The sequence below is a fragment of the Monomorium pharaonis genome, chromosome 1 (assembly GCF_013373865.1).
Source record: "Monomorium pharaonis isolate MP-MQ-018 chromosome 1, ASM1337386v2, whole genome shotgun sequence".
In the NCBI taxonomy this organism is placed as follows: Eukaryota; Metazoa; Arthropoda; class Insecta; order Hymenoptera; family Formicidae; genus Monomorium; species Monomorium pharaonis.
Genome location: NC_050467.1, coordinates 37,838,065 through 37,860,860, shown reverse-complemented (window position 1 = coordinate 37,860,860; position 22,796 = coordinate 37,838,065). Strand labels below are relative to the sequence as shown.

The following is a 22,796-nucleotide window of genomic DNA, read 5'->3' as shown; positions in this document are numbered from 1 at the left end:
CACGAAAATCCCATTTATTCTACGTGTCGATAAGCCTTTGAGAAATCGATCGTACCGCAGCAGGCAGGTTGTTTATGCAAGTGTCGGTTACGTTACCACGCCGATAGCCTCGTTTGGCAAGTGTCTCGCGTCGCCATGCTTTACCGCGAAATAACCCAATAGCTCTGACACATATCTCTGTAACGCTCGAACTTCGGAAATTTCGGACATGCGGCCGACAATGATTTCGCGTTTATGGACGTGGTTTTCGCACTTGGCCTATAAAGACTTTGTCTGACTATGTAGTCTAATTGTAAATCAATCTAACATATATGGTTGTTTTTACAATAAATAAATCTAATACACACAAAAATATATATAGAAATCTAAAATTGGATTATTACTCCATTGTTAAATGTATATTTTACTTATTAGAAAATAATTATGTCTATATCTATAACAAATTAAATTAATAAAAAGAAGTATTTTGCGAAGGTGAATATTTCGGTTCGGTGATCATGTTGCACGTTGATTAATTTTCAGAGTAAATACAATCTCGCATATATCCCGAACAAAGTTTTATGAATAGGAGAAAGCGATTTCTCAATGGGTTAGGCGGTTCTTCCATCCGCGCAAGTAGTAAGCGTCCGGAGTATGGTCAGACTCACGGGCTCTTGACAAATATCCCGGGTGACGCTCGGCGAACGAAGAAAATCCGATTGTGTCAGTCGCCTATGTACCCACGGGGAATTTGAAAAATCGATGGTAACTTCTGACAACGGCCCGCGAGAGCCAGCCGCGGTTGCCTTTTCCGTCTCTTCTGCCGCCCTTCGTTTTGGCACCCGTTCTTCTGCCGCCTCCCGAGAACGCTGTCTACGCAACTATCGACTTTTCCGTGGACGTGAGAGAAGGAAAGGGTGTGGGGAGGGTAGGGGGGTTGGCTGGGCAGGATATGGTGGCCGACAAGCAGCTTCTGAAAAATGCCCCTGGAGCGTGACTACCCTCTGCTTTTTTTTTTCCCCTCTTCCTCGGTGCCTCGTCCGGCACCCCGCGCGATGCCCACACCGGGTAGAGGCGGGAGGATTCGGAACGAATGGGCCACACGTGTGCCGCGCATTCTCTTTTTTCTTCCTTCCTTCCTTCCTTCCCTTCTTCCTCTCTTCCTTCCTCCTTCCTTTCCTCCTTCGTTCCATCCACCCGATTGCACCGTCGCGCCCCGTCGCATCGTCGATTTCGCAGCTCGCTACTGGCGAGGCAAGTCGAACTCTCGCGAAGCTCTCCCCGGAATCGTGATTTACACTTGTCACGGCGTCGCCCTGTACCACGTGCCGCGGACACTTGGCACTTTACTCCCTTATCGCGACCGGGAATTCGAAAATCGCGTGTTCCTTCCGCACCAGGATTGTATTAATAAATACACCAACTTACTCGGCTGTCAAAGTAAATGGAACGTCAAGGTCGGATAATTAACATTAAATCTTATTATTCGGCAATTACTCTTTTTATTATTTTGTTTTCTTCTAATTACGTTTTTAGAAGTCGAAAGATAATTTATCACAAAATTAATACTTTAATACAGATTGCGAACGCAATTTAGCTCTAAAAGCTTAATGCATTTGGAATTTATTAGCTCGCCAAATGCTACCATTTTGTGCCCGGTCTTTAATTAATACAGGTGGTATACTATCAGTTCGCCATCTGCACTATTGTAATTTTATGAAGTGGAATGGAATAGAATACCTTTGGCTTTAATTGTGTGCCGTTGTTATCGTTATCCACTATCGTATAAATTGTTGTAATGATAACTGCAATGCATCCTTATTTCCTCTAGTATATAATGGATATATTCCATGCATTATACATATAGAGTAGAGCTGTAAATACAATCTGGATTTGCTAATATTCGGTCCTGATATAATTAATTCACCGAATTATCCGATTATTCAAGTACGGATATCCGAACTAATGAGTCGAATCTTAATGAGAATCAAATCTATCTTAATATGAAAATTTATTAATTCACATTTGAATTCTGTAAGAATAGATTGAAAAATCGATTACTAAAATAGTTAGAATTTATTTAGTTTTATTTTGGTTACGTTTCTTCCACTAACTCTGAAAAATAGTTTTTCACATAGAAAAATATCGTTACAGCCGAAAAACTATTAATTTGTGCATTTAAATCGATTAATATTTAGAAATTGAGAAAAGCTTAATTAAATTCATTTTCTTCTAAAGAGTATTAAAAAAATTTTAACATATTCTGTACACTATAAAACACATGAAACTTATATTACATAAAATTGTATATAAAAACTTTTTATGTATAACTTCAATATAAATATGTGAATACAGATAAAAATTTTATAGTTGTTTATTTTCTTAATATTATTACTCTAATTTAAAAAAGCAGTTCAATTAAAAATTGTTATTTAAACAAATATACTACGAAAGTTTGTTTGTCTCTTCAGACGATTATTTTTGAAATTACTTTAATTTCTCTTAAAACAGTCAAATTGCATGGTCTATGATCAGATCTAAATTAACTGTTTAATTATCTGTGTGAAATAAAATTTTTAGAATTATCACGAGACATACAAAATAAACTAACGTTTGTCACAGTTTAAGGAACTTATAGTGATGTCTCTCAGAAAAAGATTTTAATCCCTCGAGCGACTCGCCGGAAATCCGTCTTCGTCCTTTCCTCTCGTGGAGAAAAGCAGCGCCCGTCGGTCCTCTTGCATCTTCGTCGGGTCGGTGAGAGCCCTGAGATTCTCAGATGAATAATATCTAACGTCGTTCGAGACGCGTTTTAGGATAAATTGTCGTTTGGATGTACGTCGTCCCTCGCCGTGTACACATACACCGACGAACATACGTGTGTGTACATAAATGCACACACATGCGTACATATTTATGTTTGAAAGTCGGGTGAAAAAGGGCTCTCGGGGAATAGGTAAACTGCGGCTAAACTGCGCACATTACATATGACTCTACAGCGGCCAACGTGCAGGATCACTGACGTTTTCCGTATGCGTATTATGTATATGTATATGTATATGTGTGTGCATGTTCGAAAGTTTCCGCGTGATAAGTGGCGAATGATTTATTCATCTCACGACGGAGCGCAGGCAGCGGTACAAATTACGCATCGCGTACAGAAAACCTTCGCGGTACGTGACAGTAATTCATACATCTGTATTAACGTAGAACGCCGCCGTGCCGCTGTAACGTTCCTACGTTATTCCCGGCCGCCGTTCCGTACGGAAATTTCAAGTAATTTCACTCGTTTGCGCAAACTTCTTCGAACTGTTAAAACGACGGCGCCCCCCCCCCCCCTCTCGATGAAAATGTGTCATGTAAAATGTGAAATGGAGAGAGGCGATTTCTTATCGCGCATCATCGCGATAAGCTCGTAAGTTCTAACTGATTAATTAAAAGATTAGATATATCGTTTATCGTTTTACTAAGGTAAGTCAATTGCATTGAAGTTACATTTAAATGCCTCGGGTTAAGTACGATTCATTTTAAATGTAATTATAGAACGGATGGATTGTTTTAGAATGTTTTGCGAGAAACAAAATCAATTTCTCAAATAAAATTATATAATATTACTTGTATGAGAAATATGTGCAAAGTTATATGAATATATATATATATTATCTATAAGTTACTGAGATTGTAGGCATATGTCGGAAATTCCGGTACTGCTATAATCGGGGATGAATCGCAGATTCAGGGGAATTGACTTGAAATTTTTCGTCGTCGATTTGACATCGTTCCACCGCGAACCTGCCACCGAATTTCGGTTGACTAATCGAGCGTATCGACACGCAATCACTTAGAAATTGACGCGATGGATTGACTGCCGACGCGCGGTGATTCGATTTCGGATGCGAACGGGACATGCCCGTGGGTTCGACGTAGTTATTAGAGAAAATGGAATTAATCGACCAACCGCGCGGTAATTTGGAGCAACGTTAACCCGTATATTACTGATATCGCGCGGCTGGAAACCCATTTCTAATCTCGCAAGTGAAAATAATTCCGCGACTATCACGCGCGTGCCTAATCGACCCGAATTTGAAATTTGACTTCGATAAAGGTACCGGGAGGGACCGGCAGGGACCGTGGCGCAGATCTTTCTTTTTTTTTTTCTCCACCTCATGGTATACCCAACGGACCTATGGTTCACTACAAGAGCGCAACTTGGTCGGGCTATTCTTCGCTACGCGGGAATTTTTGATTAAAGTTTAATTTACAGGTACGGCTCCTGGCGGACTTTAAAACGAGATTTTTCATACTCCCACTCTGCCGCTGCGCTTGCTTATCGTTATTCCGGAAAAAGCCAAGCGTGATGACGTCTGTAAATATTATCAGTGCATATCGCAAAGTGCATTACACGCAACCACGGGTATTTTTAGATATATGTATTTGCATAACACTTCAAAGCAGCTATGAAAGTTTAAAGTAATGTGATTTTATGTAACGCGTAATGCGCAAATCAAATAATTCTATATATTTATTTAAAATCGCCCAAGTTTCCAGTTTCGGCAATTGGCGATAGTTTCAGCGAAATTTCGATATATCTATGAAATCGTAATCATCTAAATAGTACTTAAAAGTGAAGCTTAAACTTGACATTCAACTAAGTTAACACGTTATTATTTTTTTAATTGACATTTGTTTTAGGAATTGTGAATAAGTTGCAGAAAACAATTAAAATTCAACGGTAACGTTACGTAAACGTGTTGTACTTTTGAGCAAACTTTTTGTGTGTTAAGAAAACGTATGTAATGGGCTCGATGCGAAAAAAATGGCCTTGACACTCTCCGAATGAGTTCCGGCCGATATTATCGTATAAGTTTCGCCCTCTTAAATTGGTTTCGCAGCGCAAACTTTCGTATCGCGCCGAATCCGCGCGGTATTGGCGAGTGACCCAGAAGAAGAGGGTAAGGTATTTAGAAGGTATACACGACTACGATAGCACCAGCAAACTACGGGGCGTTTGCCAATTAACGATACTCAAACTTTGCGCTCAAAAAAAAAAAAAAAACTCGGCCGATGTTACTCGAGAGATTTAATTGCAGCGGCGCTTTATCTAGACGGTTCAGAAAGCGGCTCTTCCGAGTGATGTGATATCTTCGATCGCGAATCAGTCTGTACAAGACCGCGAGAGTCTTTCACATCACCAAGATTACGTAGTAACGTGCGAATTACGGACACGCGAGAATTTGAACGTCGGTCGGACGATAAAATACGGAGCTTAGGAGCCCCCGCGCAGAAGGATCCCACACGCGCGTTTAAATTTTTCTTCTCTTTTCTCTCTCGCGTTTTCCCCATTCTTTCCATCCGCCTCTTTTTTTTTTCTTTCTTTCTCTTTCCTTGCACCCGTTGCGATGCCCGGCGCACGCGCGGTTAATAAAATGAATATCGCCCTCCAAGGATAACCGCGCGCTAACGCGCGGGCGACGAAGGCCCGGCGCGAAATTAAAAGCAAAACGTGGCGGAGAACGCGATATTTCAGGAACAGACCCATGGGTAATTGCGCGAAGTAAATTCGAAGCGGCGGCAGTGGCGGCAGCTAGCACGCGAGAACGTGAAAAAGAGCGACGCGCGTAAATAATAATCGCCAGTCGTCTGCACAATTTCATTCCGTACGCGTCTAATTAACATGACATCCGGTTAATCAGCAAGAATAGCGGCGGGGCGATTAAACGGGAAAGAGGTCGGGAATACTCTGTGTGCCGCGCGCGGTCCGACCGAGTCTCTTTCTATTTCTGCGCGCGGAGTTCACGACTTGTTTCTTCGAAGCTAAACTTCTCCCTTTAATTGGCAATTACGGGCATAATTAATGCAAAGATCCCGCAATTAAAACGCAATTTTTGGGACACGCCATCGTAAATAAGAATATAAAATGTGATCCGTGCTGTTTCTTTTACTTCCCTTTAATTACAGTCGATTGTAGTAAATTAGATTTAACGTGAAATGTGTGTGTGTGTGTGTGTGTGTGTGTGTGTCATATTATTGCAGACTATCCGAAGTTTTGTATTAGCATAGGAATGCATGTGTATGTACATATCTCTTTCAAATAACATGGGCGTGCATACATCGCGTTATCCCTGAAGAGTCTGACCTAAAATACGAGACAGGACAGAATTGCGGGCGCCGCAATAGTTCATGGTAACAGCCGTATTATGAAGACCGTACGATATATACATTTTCAGACCGTGCGGCTGAATCCGCGATTACCGTTCGGGAAAATAATGTGTCGTTTTCCTGGGATGCGCCCGACCGTGCGTCCGCACCGTTAATACGTGTGCACACGCGTGTTTACCCTCGTGAACCCCCGTACGCTACGACGCATTAATGACGTTTCGAGATAGTCTGTCTGTCTCTCTCTCTCTCTCTCTCTCTCTCTCTCTCGGCGCACAAAAACGAAATGCAGTACGTGCACATCTCGGTCTGTACACGCGTCCTTTTCGTGTGTACGTTTCGCTGCGGATTTAGAATCGCCGCCAAGATTCCGGTGTAAATGGTAAAGTGAGCACTTTGTCCAGAATTAGGACGAGAGATGACTAAAATGCGATGGTTATAATAGGAAATATTTATTATTATTATAATGCCCGACGTGTAGCGGAAAACGTGAAAAGCATGAATTAATCTGATGCGGTTAAGTTGCATTATTAGAGGGGTGAGTTAGATAATTGAGATAAACCGCGCGTTGGTATTTTGTATCTGGCCGTACGTGGAGTCGAACGAAGGTTTTTCGATACTTTTCCGATACTTCCAAATTTTCGACGAGCCTGTTACATTATACGAAATATGATTCAGCTTTATTATGATGGCTTTGCTATTATGGAAAATATTGCGCGTATTTACTACGAACAAAGCATCGTTATCGCGCCACTGCGCGTTTTCGCGCAAAATGCAAGTACAAATATTATATACAGTAGCCTGAGTATTACGGTAATATTACGGTTAACACCAGAAACAATAGCTTCCTTGTCTCGTAGACGTAGATAACGGTATTTCTGTTAACACACAATCGATACCCGATACATCACAGTAGTGCAGGAAATAATAACCGATTGCCCTTTCAAACACGATATTGTTTTTTTCCCTCTCTTCGCTTTCTCTTTTCACGCACAATGCAATGGCAGTTTTTACAGTCATGCTTTTTCACTTAAAAAAAATCGTGAATACGCACGATACTGTTAAATCTAACGCTAAAACACGTGCTCGCGCATTTGCCGTGTATCCCATCAGCGCGTTTATCCCGTTATATATATATATATATATATATATATATATATATATATATATGGACGAAGATAATTCTGCTATCCATATGAAGATCGGGAGCAAAGGAGAGCGCGGGAATGGAGGGGACGGATTGGCGGAGGAAGGACGGAGAACATCATGCGGATATATTGATTTTTTGTTACAAATAGAAACGCGGGACAGACGGCACAGATAGAATGATACCAATCAAGGCATTGTTGCTATAACGCGATTGTTGGATATGAAATTTCAGAATGCAACGCCCGTGTGTCGCCGGATGCAATTCGGCCGTTCAGGTTTCAATCAGGCCGCGTCGTTTTCGGCCAGAAATCCGGCGAATGCTATCGCGGTCTTGTACCATAGAATTTGCGAGTTCCATAGTATTTACTTAATAATCCATTTTAGACAATTCGAGCGACTCTCGGCTCCACGACAAATTATATCTATAATTTGATACGTCGTAGAAGAGATGCTTGCGGAATTGATTAATAAAATACGAACGTGTTCCGCTTTCGCGAAGGTAATACGAACGCGAGAAATGCGCATAAACTGATTTAATAATCGTAATCCATGATTCAGGACTTTAATTATGCATGTAATCAGGTATAAAATTGCAAAATTTCACTCTAGATTCGACGTCCAACGTGACGTTTTCTTTATCCGCTAATTTTTTTCTCTCACTTTTGCTGGTTTTTCTTTCGTTATACTCGCGCATATCATCCCGTTCGACGATAGCCCTCCCTTCCTTCGTACACCACTCGCATATATACGTAGGTACGTCGCGGAATACTTTCCAATTGAATTTTCACGTGATCCTTTTACATGATGTATATATGCGAGACCCATCATAATTTCTCACTTTGACAAATGCAAGCGAATCGATCTGACACGAGATGACCCTCTTTCTATTGATAAAGTGCCGCTTATAATAATGACGGATAGGGGATTCCTCCTCGTCAAACGTCAAGAGCACCATCGTCCTGCCTGTCTTCGATCTATCTCTCCTCTCTTCGTTCCCCGGCGTTTGTTTGACAGTCGCTCGAAATCTCACATGGTTCGTCCACATCTCGTTCAATGCCTCTTTTTAACGTCAACGGATAAACGCAATGATGAAAATAACGACGTATTGACATATCGGGCACGTGGATCCGTGGACATTTATGGTTATTAACGTGGTAGAAAATAAGCGTATGAAAATGACTGTAATGTTAAATCCTCAACAAATATTTATGATACCGGAATATGTCAAGGTTTCCTTTTCAATATACGTGACGTATATGTATAATTTATAATCGCTATTTTAGGTTTATATAATCTGATGCATTTAAATTAAGTTTCACAAATGCGTTTAAATTCTACGAGATTATTAAACGGTAAAATTAATATTTTATTTAAAAAATTTTTAAGCCAGTTGTACAAACTGCGTCACATTAAGCTGTTATTTTTTTTTATTCGCTTAATTTGATGTACAAATGGGTCAAGTAAATAGTAATGTAATTCTTAAACTTGAATAAAAATATAATCATCCTGGTTTTAAACAGTTATACGCAGATGAAGTCTGAAATATTTATTTTTTTTTTTCATCAATCCGGCACTTACAAAAACTACGGGATTTACATCTATACATTTTTATTTTTTTTAAATTACATTCTCCGTTTGTTTGTTTCAAATCCTGCCGCATTCTGCTTCTATCAATTTTGCATTTTCTACCTTCTTGAAAAAACAACACTTTTTACATTTACAAATACAAAATTGTCTGTGTGGGATGGGAAAAACAAAACCACTAATTCGATCGAAAAAAATTTTATTTCGACAACTGTCCTTATAGCACATGATTTTATCGTACATGTGGATTTATGACAGCGTATCGCACGCGCGCTCTTTCTCTCGTCTCCCTTTCGTTCGTCCAACAGTCTCCGTCCTGAACGGGTATATTCTGCTTCTATTATGTATACCTTCAAAAAAGTGCGTAAACTTGGAAATATAGATACGCCTATGCTCTCTAAACGGTCGCAATCGTACGCGCGCCCTTTCCTCTCGTTACTCTCGTAAAATAAAAGAAATATTTTTATATACTTTTTTTCTCGTTTATTTTTCTTACATATTCGTCGTCATACACCGCGCCGTTAGACGGATTCTTTCTGCGACACTAAATTACACATTTGTACATCGTTAACATCTTTAAAAGTGGTTGCCCTCTTTGGCGGGCACGTCTTAAGGGTCGTAAAACTAGGTCCGATTCCTTTATAACTTACACGCGAGCACTCGATCTACAGGCAAATGCACACACATACCTACATACGCATATACAACGCACACACAAAACACATGTACACGCGCGCACGCAGGATATATATATATATATATATATATATAATATATATACGTAATAACGTTCTCTGCTCACTTTTCGAAGTTGCCAACGACGCATTGGTTTCGCCTTTTGACGACAAAAATTTAAGATTAATTCGAATTAATTCGCAGTAACAAAGTTTGCTTCGAGCTATGATGTCTTGAAAAACTACTTATGTGTAAAGGATATGTAACGATATGTGAGTGTGTTAAACATGTAGATATGTAAACGCATGTAGATATGTAAACATGTGGGGATATGTGGGGAAGGTATAAAAAATTCCAAGCTCGAAGAGAGATTAATACTTTTTGTCAAATCTAAAGACTCTCTGTAAAACAATCACGTTGGCAACTCCATCATTTCCCCGCGATTTTCGAGGGATTTACGTTTCCTCCTGTCATCCGGTTTTCAGATTACATCTGATGTGTCGCGAATGGTACGTACTCGTACAAGTGTATGTGATATCTCTTCGGACGGAGCGCATATGTACGCGATACTATTGTTTCAAACAATAGCCTGTAGACGCCGTGACGTCCTATTATCTTTAAAACTGAAATATTTATTGTCCGCAATAGAAGCGTAGATATGCGCTCAGCGCTTTAAAACTACGATAAAAAATGCAAAATTGATCGAGAGAGGAGGCTATAGAAAACTCAGGTTGTGACGTACACGTACGAATGTCTACTTCCAGTAACAAAGATGACGCATATACAACGGATGTGTTACCGCACGGGTTATTAACGGAGCCAACAACCTGTAGCGAGGATTTTTCGCAGGACTCGCGTGTTCGAGCCGCCCGTTCGAGCGGACGTTAAATAGTTACTCATTAATGTTATTACTAGCGTTAACACGGAGCACATAGCCGGTTTACGAGTCGCGGCAACGCGGTTTGTAACACTCGGTCTAATTGTACAAAGTGCAGCATTTAAGGCCGAGGTCGACACGTTACGCCGATGCGTATCTCGGGGCTCTTCCTCGTGCTCAGGATTGCCAGATTTTTCCCTTCGAAAATTACAGGAACTACGTAGATTACGTAAAGACAAGACTTGTTCATTTCATAAATGTCACTCTCTCTCTCTCTCTTTCTCTCTCTCTCTACTATTTTCAATACATTACCAGTTCCGATCTTTCTTTTCTTCTTACGTTTTAAAATGTAATTAGATGATTTTTTAAAAGTCAAATTAAATTTTTAAATTTTCAATAGAACATCGTTATCTTCCTGAAATCTAGGGCGTAATACCGCTTACTCAAAAATCTCTGGCAACCCTATTCATACCTGAGTACTTGTATCGGAAATTCATTCGGTTACTTCCATCCAAAAATACATCGCACCTTCGTGTGAACGTCATTTATGTAACAACTGGATATTTATAAATAGATTACATATTTTCGGATATCTGTATAATTCTCTTTTTTAACTAATCGAAGAGAATAACGTCGGGTATCACGAACGAAATAAACTCTTGACCCCGTGGTTACATATCTGGCAGTCACGTGTGTGTGTGTTTAAAATTGATTTAAATATTTTAAGACGGTTGCGATTTAAAGCACTTTTTAAAACGCAAGCCGTTCTACGCGTTCTTAAAAAAGGCTAATGCGTCCTTATATTAAAATTCAGTATCCTTTGCTTTTAATTTCTGTTTGTCCATATCTTCTTTAATTAAGTAAAAAAGGGAGAATGTCGGATTAAAAGTTAATCTCTCTACTTCAACCGGATACAAAATTAACAACGTGGCGCGCTATTATAGTGTAACGATAATTAATTTTATCGCGCGTACTTCGAGGTTGTAAAAAACACTTGTCACTCACACCTGGTTGTATGTCACTGCGAGTAAATATCATTCTTTTTTTATCTATCGTGTCCATTTCTGCTTAATATCATTATTATCAAGTGCCGTAAATAATTTACAATCGGTTTTCTTGCACTATCTCGTTCGTCCACCATGAAAATTGCCGTATGTTATTGTCTATGTACAAAACTTGACGAAACCGGCAAAATTAACATTTTGTCTTTTATTTCTTTTCTTTCGCGTTCTCTCTCTCTCTCTCTCTCTCTCTCTCACACACACACACACTTTCACACATGCACTTGTTCTGTTACCGCTTTAATTTAAAATACTTCTCGGTCGATTGGTAGTTACTACGATTTATTGCTGCCAATTGTTAAGACAGATGGTACTCGTTTGTTACGTCACGGTACAACAACGGGAAATACCATTGAATGTTGTGTCTATATTCCGATAATAATGACCCGTAACAACTGATGCGAACTTTGGCCTAGGATAATAAAGCTATACGACCCGTCTCGGCCACATCAATAAGAAACATTAAAATATTATAACAATTTTATAAACTCTAGTTAAAAATATTTATGATATAGGATACACATATATAGCTATAAAATTCATCTGATTTATTTTATATCCTTTTTTTTTTCTTTAAGGGCTCGGAATACCTTGTCTTGCGACCAAAATATTCTAAATCCGTCGCTGCGTAACATTATGTTAATACGTCTATACGGTTCCGAAAGTACGAAAATTCGAGGTGTGTGTAAATTTTATGAAGTCGCGGTCGCGAAAGCATATTTTCACGCTAGGAGCGAAGAACGAGCTTCTCCCAGCGAGCGAAATTACCTTAAGAAGTGAGAAAATATGTGCACAGGGTTGTTTACGCTCGTCTTGTGTAGCCTCCTCCCTTCTTCTTTCTCGGCAGTGTTTTAAATATGTTTTCCCGTAAAAATATGCAAACACACATACCATGATACAATTACAAAAATTAGGACGGCTGCGTCATCCTGTCGGTTGTAAAAAGAAATGTGTCACACGTTCAAAATTAAAATGCCTTCTTTATGAATTAAACGATACTGATAGGTAAATGAAGCTTTCGATTATAAAATAATTTTAATCGAGTTTTACGTTGTCAAAGCTTGGACTAAAAGCTTAATTCTATATTAAAAGTTAACCTAGCTTTATATAAACTAATGTTTATTCATATTTCATTAACGCGTTAAATTTTAATTTATTATAAGCCGTTGTTATCATAGTATTGAATTAATCGATAATAAATTATAGAAAATGTCATAATAAAACTTTAACGTTAGTCCGATATCGTGTGCGAAATGGCACGTGAAAATGTTGAACACAATTTGAATAAATTATTCGGTAAGTTATTCTCATTAACAAATATAAAATCGTGATGCCTGTGTAGAACAGGTATTTCGTGTGTACGACGAAAGTCTCGTTTCGCGCAATATCGCACGCCACGTATCAATAATTAACTGCGCAATTATTTCGCAAAGGTGAGAGAATAAGAAGCTTTTCCGCACTGACTCGGAGATTAATAATTCAGGAAAGTGAATGCCAAAGTCAATGAGTGAGGCGAAACAGCATTATTCTGAGTGTACTTGCTAAGTTTTATTATTGAGTCATTCTCAGACAGAGCGCAAAACTTTCGAGGGAGCAACCAATGAGGATTACTCACAGTTCTACGATCACCGAGGACTTACTGTCGAAAGTGATTCTCGCGCGGAATAGAATTTCTAATCAAAAATACCAAAGAATCCGGAATATTCGCCATTCCTCCGCATGATAGCGTATAAACACGAACGTATAACGTATTTCGTTACATGTTAATTCTTTATAACGTAATCTCCATCGTGCTCCAGTTTCATAAACGATTAGTATTTCCACGTGGCAGTATTGTGTACGTGTAATTTTCTCCGGCGAGCTGACTCGCTAAATTACTCTATATATCCAAGTATTTTATAAAAATTTTTGTTAAACAACCTTGCGTAACTTTCGTTATGTAATTAGCGTGCGGACGTCGCGCGATCGACTGCACCTCGAAGATTCGCACTTTGATTTTGACAGTAAATCGCAATTAATATCGCGTTTCTCCGATCGATCGATATATTCTTGTTAGTTCAGTATTCAGTTTTGTCGAGGTTCTAGACCTCACGTGTGCCCTATAGCCGCCAGATAGACAACGAGGGTGCTGCGTATGTTGAACCGATATGTGGCGTTGCGGCACTCGCTTGTGTGCCACGTCGATCGAGAGGTATATAAAAAAAAAACTCGTGGAAATCAGATATAAAGGCTCACTTTGCACGCAACAGTTGACTCTCGGCTACTTTGAGCGATCGACATGCCAGTAAACGCGAGAATGCCCGAGAGCACATTTTAAACTAATAGATAAGAATTGGAAAGAAGAACGTGACATTTTCGTTGATCCGCGTTTCACTGTAATTTTACGAAACGTAAGAGTCACGCTATTCAAACTGATGAGCGATTCTGAGTTTGGAGATAAACGCGCAACAACTTTCGCAAAACGAAAAAATTCGCGAGCCTGTATACCGTATGATTTTTTTTGAGCATATACATATATAAGCGAAACTGCTGCCCGTAGAAAAGTTTGAAACGAAATTTTTTCGAGGACGAATTTTCAGTTCGCGTATAGATTAACGAGCGGATTGGCTACGAATGGTAGGTGGGATTGGGTAACCGGCGCATTTTCCTCAAATCGAAATTGTTACGAAACGAAAGTTTCCGAGGGAAAATATAAAAAAGGAGGAAACGAAAACCGATTATTCGTAATTCGTTCGCTCGGATAAGATAGCAATTAAACTCGCGGACAAACAAATTAGCGAAGAGAAAGAGAACGAGACTCCGATAGTTACGTCGAAATTCTAAAAATGGATTCCGCTAGCGGAAATCATCTCGTTTTCTTTCACACGTACGCGTATCACACGTCACCTCACATCTGTGTGGGAAGAATTGTATAACAGGGGTCGTTTCAAAGCAACGCAACTGTCGTCCTACGCTTTACGTGTGCCCTATGAACTTTTTTTTTTTTCACGTCACTTAAGACCGGTTAATTACCACGACTTTTAATTACAAGCAACGGAAAATAGAAATTGCCCACGGATATAGGGAAGTTTCCGTAATCCCTGCAGCTTGGCTTTTAAAATATTCAGTACAATCGTACGCTAAGGTTCACGTAGTCCACGTTATTTGCTTGCACGTCACGCGTATGTATCTCCTACTCGTCCCCTTTTCTCTATATATAAGAACTAATATAGAAGTCCGAGTGTGTTCAGTCCTGTGTGTGTACGTGCGCACGCGACATATCGTCCGTCCGGAGTGGCCGCGGGCGTTATTTCCGGGGCGCTGTTTTTTTTTCCCCGCTATGTCGGCTTCAAGATCATTGAGCAGAGAAAAATCGGTTGTTCCGCGCGATACGCTATGGAATAATCAGTGATAAACGCAAAATACAAAATCGCGCGCGCACATGCTATCTCGGCCGCGTGCTTTTTTTTTTTTTTTTACGAAATGGAAAACGCGTACGCGCAAAACACTAGCACACACGCACGTCCACACACACACACACACACACACACACACACACACACACACACACACACACACACACACACACACACACACACACACACACACACACATATGCGTATGAACGCACGCATACGCGGGTACACGGCTTATATACGGCATACAAAATGAACGCACGTCGACACACTTTAGATGACGATCGAACGAAAACTCGCGACTGGCGTTTTGCCTTATCGTCAGATCGGATTAGTTTGCTCTCTTGCAGGGGTAAAAAAATATCTCCGGGACAAATGGGTGCTTGAGGAAATGGCTCGTTTGATTAAATAATCGTTTGCCGCAAGAACGTAAGCTTCTTTCATCGCAGATAAATTAACGGAAGTAATTACTTTCTTATTTTTCCCCGGAAAAAAGAGATAATTTGAAAGCACATGTTGCGTAATAAGCTGTGAAAATTAACATACTTTTACAAAAAAGGAATAGTTCATAAAAATCAATTTTTCAATTGCAAGATGCAATAATGTATTGCATCTTTCAATTGAATTGATTACGAGAGTATAAGTTTCTATTGCTGCAAGGATTTTATAACGTATTTTATGAGCATAAGCTTATGTTCGGAGGCACGTTACTTGCTGGTAATTTTGTCGAACACACACACACACACACACACACACACACACACACACACACACATACATGCACATTCGGTAGTTTTTCTCTGAACTGATTATTCAACGCATGATAGAAAATTACCTCTGTAGAAGCACAGTAATCCGACTTGACAGTACGGTCGAATGCGTGGGTCGACAGAGTCTCGCTTACGTAAGACGCCAACGCCAAGCGTAAGCCAGCCAATCAATCGCAAAATCCAGCTTTAGTGATTGAGCAATAGTATACTGTATACATTCGCTGGCGATTGATTTAAGGACTTATCACACAGTCTTATGTAATTGATTCCAGTGGCTCTCGTTGTATATAGAAAAAGACAATGATCGAGATCTGCATTGTACTCTGGATTCACAACACACGTGCTCGCGAATGGCATTCAATTAATGTTGAAGAAGCCTTAAGCTTTAATATCAGACGTCATCAATATTATTGATTGACACCGTTTGTATGTGTAACTGTTTTTACTGTATGAATTTAATATGATATACATACCTTTAACGTTGATAAATATTAAAATAAACAGCAAAATTGTTATTACGATATCGGCAATTAATCTGCTAAATTTAATATTAAATAAAATAAGGAATTCAATCAGGCCGTATTCGTGGAAACGAAATCGGAAATTGAGAGATAAATTTGTATCGGTTAAAAGCGTGGCGAATTTAATATAGGATACTCGAGAAAAATTGGTACTATCCGCGGCCAAGAGGCCGCGATTGCGATCGAATCATGGAACGCGCGGTCGTGGGTATGGATCCAGAGCCAGCATCCGGCCGCCATATCCCTCGTTCGATCGTCCTTCTCGCGAGGCTTCGTCTCGGACACGAGAGCCACTCGGACCGGCCACTCGAAGCAACAATATAGGCTCGTCGGTCCGTAATCATGAGAGTTTGTCGACCGAAGCTTCGAGGGAATAACCCGATGTTGACTCAACGAGGCTACCTCGCGTATTCTACTAATTGAGAACGCGCCATTTTGCCGCCAGCGCGAGTTTTCCGTCCCGCCGAATAAATAATTCCGTCGTAAATCCGTTCTCATTTCTCCTTTTTTTGTTGTTTCTTCCTTCCTTTTTTTCTTTCTCTCCTTCACCGAATTGACTAGAAAAAATTTGCGAGAGATACCGCGTAGCTTTTAATAAGCGTCGTTTCTCGCTTCCTAAGCAACTCTACGCGCGTCATCCCCGTCATCGGAAAAACGTGCACTGCCAGTTTTTTCGTGCTCGCCGTTTGTCGTCTTAAGGGGAACCACCTAACGCCTTTTTTTTTAAACCCCGGGAGATCTCAGCCTCTCGGCTGACCCAAACCTAACTTTGGTTTAGCCGTTATACAAATGTATTACCCGTCGATATTGTGCTGCACGACCGCCGCCCGGACAATGATGTGGCCGGCATAGCGTATCGTCATCACTGCCTCGTCCCTGACTTGGTGCACGTCGTGTGTGTATGCACTTCCTGTATGCACTCCGTGTGCGCTAGACGTCGCCTTGCGGTTGATGCGATCGACTGATCTTTCATTCTGACATCGTGGTTACACACCTGCGTTACACAGAATGTTTCCGGAGGAAAGGCCAATATTTTGAAAGATAATAATGTCGATCGTTGCGAGCACAAGATAAAATCTTAATGAATATGTATTCAAAATTTGGACTCTCCTCGAGTTTGTAATTGCGATTATCACGAGATTTTGCGAACTTGAAGATACGCATAATTTCGGCACGCATTCGAAAGTTCTAATCGTAAAATCTTATTATCAATTACGACGTATATGTATTTTTAAATACAAAATTTCCGCGAGAGTAACATTATTCAGGGATACACTCGCAACGACGGACATCGCCATCCTTCAAACGTTGACCATTTTTTTCGAAACATCCTACACAAGTTAACATTCGCTGATATATCGAACACTGGAGGCAAACCCTCGTGACACACGTGCAAACAGAACCGAACGTCTGCCAACTGGTTGCATCACACACTCACCACGCACAAGATATCTCTAACTGTGTGTCATTGAACTGCGCCTCGAAGAAAGTCGCACCAGCACGGGGGCACGGGGTGGTTCTTTGAAAAAGCCTAATATCATCGTTTTTGCCGTGTCGCGCGCGGCTCGAGTAGATTATATTAATCGCGATGATCCTCACCATCGGTCGACCACGCAAGCCAGTTGATTCGCTCATCGAGCGAAACGTTTACGCGCGACGTGTAGACGATCCTCGGTGGTCACGATGTTGTCAGTCTCTCGCAGTAACGATCCACGCGTTCGTCGACCTCTCAAAAGCTTTCTGCATACGCCTAGCGATTCGATTCGCGTACTTTAAGTTATGGCAGTCTTGAGGGGGTGGGCAGAGGAGGGGGTGAGCTGCTCGCGCCTTGTCTATATTCCGTGCGATTGTACCATACCTTTCCGAATGCAGGGTGCTATCGCACTCGGTGACACATGAATGATACCTAGTTGGATGTGTAAACTGTATAATGCCGTGTCTTTGAACACTGTACTTGTAACAAAACGCGATCGTGAGCGTAGCGCTTTCATCCGTAGCGGGGAAGAGAGTAGTCCCCAGTAGTACAACAACATAATGGCGCGTCATCATCGCACTGACGCGATCACACTTAAAACACGAGATGTTCGTCCGACACATTTCTTTTACGCCTGTTCACTACCGCTCGTCCGGCACTCGCGAGGACAACTTTTTTTTTTTTTTTTTTGGTTTCTTCTTCCTCGTTCCTCTCTTAGCAGTCGGTGTCGTCCTCCTGGTGCCGCCTACGCAGCTCCAGATAACGGTGCCGGGCGTCGCAGTAATGAAGTAGCGGTACCTAGACGTCGGTACCGGTGCCCTCCTGGTAACCCTCGTCGGGCGAGCTGCGCGTGGAGCCCAGGACGCGCTTTAGCGCCGAAACCGGCGGCAGCACTGGGACGCCCTTCTGCCAGACTCTCATCTGCTTCGCGCCAGGCGGGAACTGCTCGACGACCGGTGCGACCATCGCGAGCTGCTCCTTCGACGACGGGTACACGTTCGTCGTGACGGCGGACGTTCTGCCGCAGCTGTCCCTCGCCTCCCACAGGCAGCTGGTGTACAGCATCTTGCCGGCGTCGTCCAGCGCTTCGACGCGGCCGTAATCGGCGACGCCGTAAGGTGTGATGTCCTCGGTAGAGCCGCGCCGGGTGTCCCTGATGAGATCCGGGTTATCGATCGGCATCAGGGATGTCGTCGACGAGAAACACCCGGCGCCCGGCATCGCCGCTACCGCGGGCTGACTCGGGTCGTCGTAACGGCTGATCGTGCTATACTCGCTCGCTTGCACCACGGCCGCGTGCGGTCTCTGCACGTAGCTCAGATGCAGCGACGCGGGCGGTTTCGACTCCAGCGCGAACGACGTCGTCTCAATCTCCTCGTGTTTTCTGCGAGTGGTCGAGGTCGCGGATGGCGGGTTGTTGTCACCACCGCCGCTACCGCCGCCGCCACCGCCGCCACCGCTACCGACGCCACCGCCGCCGCTGCTACCGTTGCCAATGCCATCGCTGGACGCCGCTTCCATCGGCGCCGACGATTTCACGTCCTTCAACGGCATTCTACGTAGACGAATAAACAGCACGAGAATGATGAGCAAGATGAAGAGGATGAGCACCACTAACGCGGCGGATATGCCCGCGATCTGACCGGAGCCTAATGTCGACATGCCTGCCGTCCTGAGGGACACGTGCAAGGTGAAGTTGGCCTCGACGCAGCCAGCGGGGTTCTCGGCGATGCAGTAGAACTCGCTAGAGTCCGCCTCCTGCGCGTTGGTGAGGACGAGCGTGCTCCGCTTCCTGAATTGGCCCTCCTCGAAGATGAGGATCTTCTGGTGGCTACTGAAGGCCGAGTGATTGGCCAACAGCCTACCGTTCCAATACCACTTGATTTTGGCGGGTGGTATCGCGCTCACGCGACATACAATACTCGCGTTCTCGCCGATGGTGGCCTCGGCGTAACGGCTGGCTATCATCAGGACCGGCCGGCAGGCGAAGTCGTCGATATCGAGGTCGGTGAAGGCACGATTGAGTAACTGCTGGGGCCCGTGACACACGGGCGCCACGATAGTCGGCAGATTGTGCTTCACCAGCCACATCTTCATCTCGCGCAGGTGACAATCGCAGATCCACGGATTATCGTGCAGCTCGATGCTGGTGAGCTTGCTGAGCGGATCGAAGGTGCCCGAGTGCAGAGTAGACAGCACGTTGTTGCTCAATTTGAGGCTCTCGAGCATCTCCAGTCCGCGGAAGCCCTTGGCCTCGATTTCGCCTAGCTGCGTGTGCGACAGATCGAGCTTGACCAGGTTCAGCGTGTTCTTAAACGTGTGCGCGCGAATACGTTTGAGCGGGTTGTACGCGAGCACCAGGTCGCGCAAGAACGGCGTGTCGGCGAAGCTCGAGCTCGGCACCGCGGCCAGCAGATTGTTGCTGAGATCGAGCTCGACGAGATTCGTCAGGCCGGCCAGTGCCTTGCCGTCGATCCGGTCGATACGGCACTCGCGCAGGTAGAGACGCTGCAGATTCGTTAGCCGCACGTGTATAAATATGTTGTTGGGCAGGTGACCGATGTTGTTACCGCTCATGTCCAGCACCTGGGTCTCCTGATCGATCCAATCCGGTATGCTGGTCAGGTCGCGATTCACGCACTCCACCGTACGCTTCCCGCTTTTCCACTTGCATGAACACTTGTCGGCGCAATTGTCGCTGGCTGCCACGCCGAGCACCGTCACCGCGTACAGCAGGAACACCGAGACCCCCATGATGGATCGTTATTGTCGTCGTCGTCGTCGTCGTCGTCGTCGTCGTCGTCGTCGTCGTAGCGAACTTTCGGCGTTTCGCTCGATTCGACTCGCGGCTCTTCTTCCTCCTCCTCCTCTTTTTCTCTCTTTCTCTCTCTCTGTGCCGCCGCGACGCTTTCCCGACGACACTCGGGATTCGCGTACGTCGTTTCAACGACGATCGAGAAGCGTCTTCCGCGCGGGGAAGCCTCTCGGGACCGATCTTACGCCCATCCTTCTCCTCTTCTCGTCTTCTCGCACTTATACCTCTTCCTTTCTCTCTTTTTTTCTTTCCTCTTCGCACCTGCCTCCCTAACGTTCTCCTACTTACGATTCTCCTTTTATTGACTGTTGCTCCTTTCACACACCTCGAAATTTATACGGAGCCGCCCGCTTTCTGGAATCCTCGCTGCGCACCGAGGGGAATCGAAAATGAACGGACCCGTCTCGTCCATTCGCGCGAGTCCTTCCTCAGCACTTTTCGTCGTTCCGCTACGTTCCTTCGCGCTCCTCGCTCCTCGAGCAGCGCGCACTCCGTCCGACGAGCCCAAACCACCGAGGACGTCCCCTCGGATTTTCGATCAGCCACTTCGTCGAGTATCCATTGGCGGCGTCACACGTGCGCACACGCGACCAGCACATACGACGTCACCACTAGGTGCGGAGGAGCAGGCGGACAGATTCTCCTCGTCGTCGTAGTTCTTACGTAAATCTGCGTCCATCAACGTGCATCACGACTCGCGTCGTCATCCTCGACGAGAAGCTCCTCGACGCCTCCGCCACGCCGTATCGACTGTAACCGCACCACTACTACCACCAGTGACGGCACCACCACCGCTACCACCAGGCCACCACCACTCACATCACCGACCACCGCCGCTACTATAGAAGCACCCCTGATACCCGAATTCTCACGAGGTGCCCCGTCGTGCTAGCCGAGCGTAACGTTGCTCTCGTTGCGCGGGGGCCAACGTACGAGGGTTCGCAAGCGTCTCCCCGATACCCCTTGTTCTCTGTCTCTCTCTCTCTCTCTCTCTCTCCCTCTCTCTCTTTCTCTCCCTTTCACCCACTCTATGTATCTGTCAACGTCTCTCTCCCTCTATCTCTCTCTTTCTTTACGTTTCTATCTATCGTTGACGCGCGCGCGCGCGCGCGCGTTCCCTTGCTTGAGGGAAAAAACAGCGACGGCGACGCCAGCGACGTTCGGCGTCGTCGTTGTTGAAGTGCTAGACTGCGAAACCCCCGGCAGCGAAACAGAGAGACACCCTCTCGCGCGGCTTTCCTCTCCTCGTATCTTCATCTCGCGTCATCCTCTCTCCGTCTCTCTCCGTCCGTCCGTCCGTCCGTCCGTTCGTACGTCCGTACCCTGCTAACATCCCCGCTGCGTTCCTACCCTCGCACCCCCTTCAACACCCCCTTCGGCCCCTTGCATCCTGGGCCGCTCGGGAGGGAAAACGCCGACGCGAAGTAGGGCGCACCCTTCTTCCGCTCCAGCTACAGGGTGGCCGATAGAACTCGAGAGATAGCGGCGAGACGATATCGAAATGGATTTTTCGTTTGAAAGATAAAGTCCGAATTGTTTAATATTTTAGAAGTCTCAAAGAGAATTTTAAAGAAGGTCAGAGTCTCTTTTATAACGACTCGATTGATATTTGATAAACCGTGAAGAAGAATAACGAAATCTCCTGTGAAATTTTAATTAAGAACTAAAAAGTCGTTAGAGAATAATACTATCACAGTCTGAATTTTTTACGACACCCCGTATATCAGACACACATACACGTACACATCATCGTGATTCGAGTCTACACCACCCCTCGTACCCTGCAATCGCGCGCGTACGTTCTCCAGCGTCCCGACGTCCACCCTCTCTCTCGTTTTCTCTCTCTCTCTTCTTTCTGTTTCATTTCTACTCTGTCTCTCTCTCTCTCTCTCTCTCTTCTCTCCCCTACGCTGCCTACGGATACTCTCCCTGTAACAAATCCCCACTTCCAACCCTCAGCGGCGGTGGTCGGCTCGTGCGCCCTACACACCGAGTCGAATCGGGAGCATTTCCACCCCCTACCAACGGTCGCGCAACCCCACCCTGGTCGCGGGGCGGGGGACACCTTCCATCCCTAAACGGGTATGACGGGGGCGCGCGCATATCGTAGTCGTCGCTATATTCGCTCTTTCTCTCTCTTTCTCCGTCGGGTTTCCTCGTCCCCGTCACGAGAGCCTCGGCGCTTCGCGTCTCTTTATCCTCGGGAACTTTCTCCCCCGTTCTCCGCTACCCCCCCATTCTGCCGATTTTGCCGCCGAATCCCGCACTCTCGACATATCGAATGCTACGTCACAGCGGGGAGAGATATACGGCTATTTCGCAAAGTGGTTAAATGCACTG

The 22,796-nt window shown here is 44.0% G+C and overlaps 1 protein-coding gene across 1 annotated transcript; it reads right to left on the bottom strand.

Moving 5' to 3' along the window:
* Positions 1 to 9,049: 9,049 nt before the first annotated feature.
* LOC105830610 (leucine-rich repeat, immunoglobulin-like domain and transmembrane domain-containing protein 2) lies at positions 9,050 to 22,275 on the bottom strand. Its single transcript, XM_012670030.3, has one exon. The coding sequence runs from the start codon at positions 20,393 to 20,395 to the stop codon at positions 18,440 to 18,442; it is 1,956 nt and encodes a 651-aa protein (XP_012525484.2). The 5' UTR covers positions 20,396 to 22,275; the 3' UTR covers positions 9,050 to 18,439.
* Positions 22,276 to 22,796: the final 521 nt, after the last annotated feature.

Bases quoted from the DNA above. Each gene is read 5' to 3' on its own strand.
- LOC105830610 (XM_012670030.3), bottom strand. From the start codon at position 20,395: ATGGGGGTCTCGGTGTTCCTGCTGTACGCGGTGACGGTGCTCGGCGTG.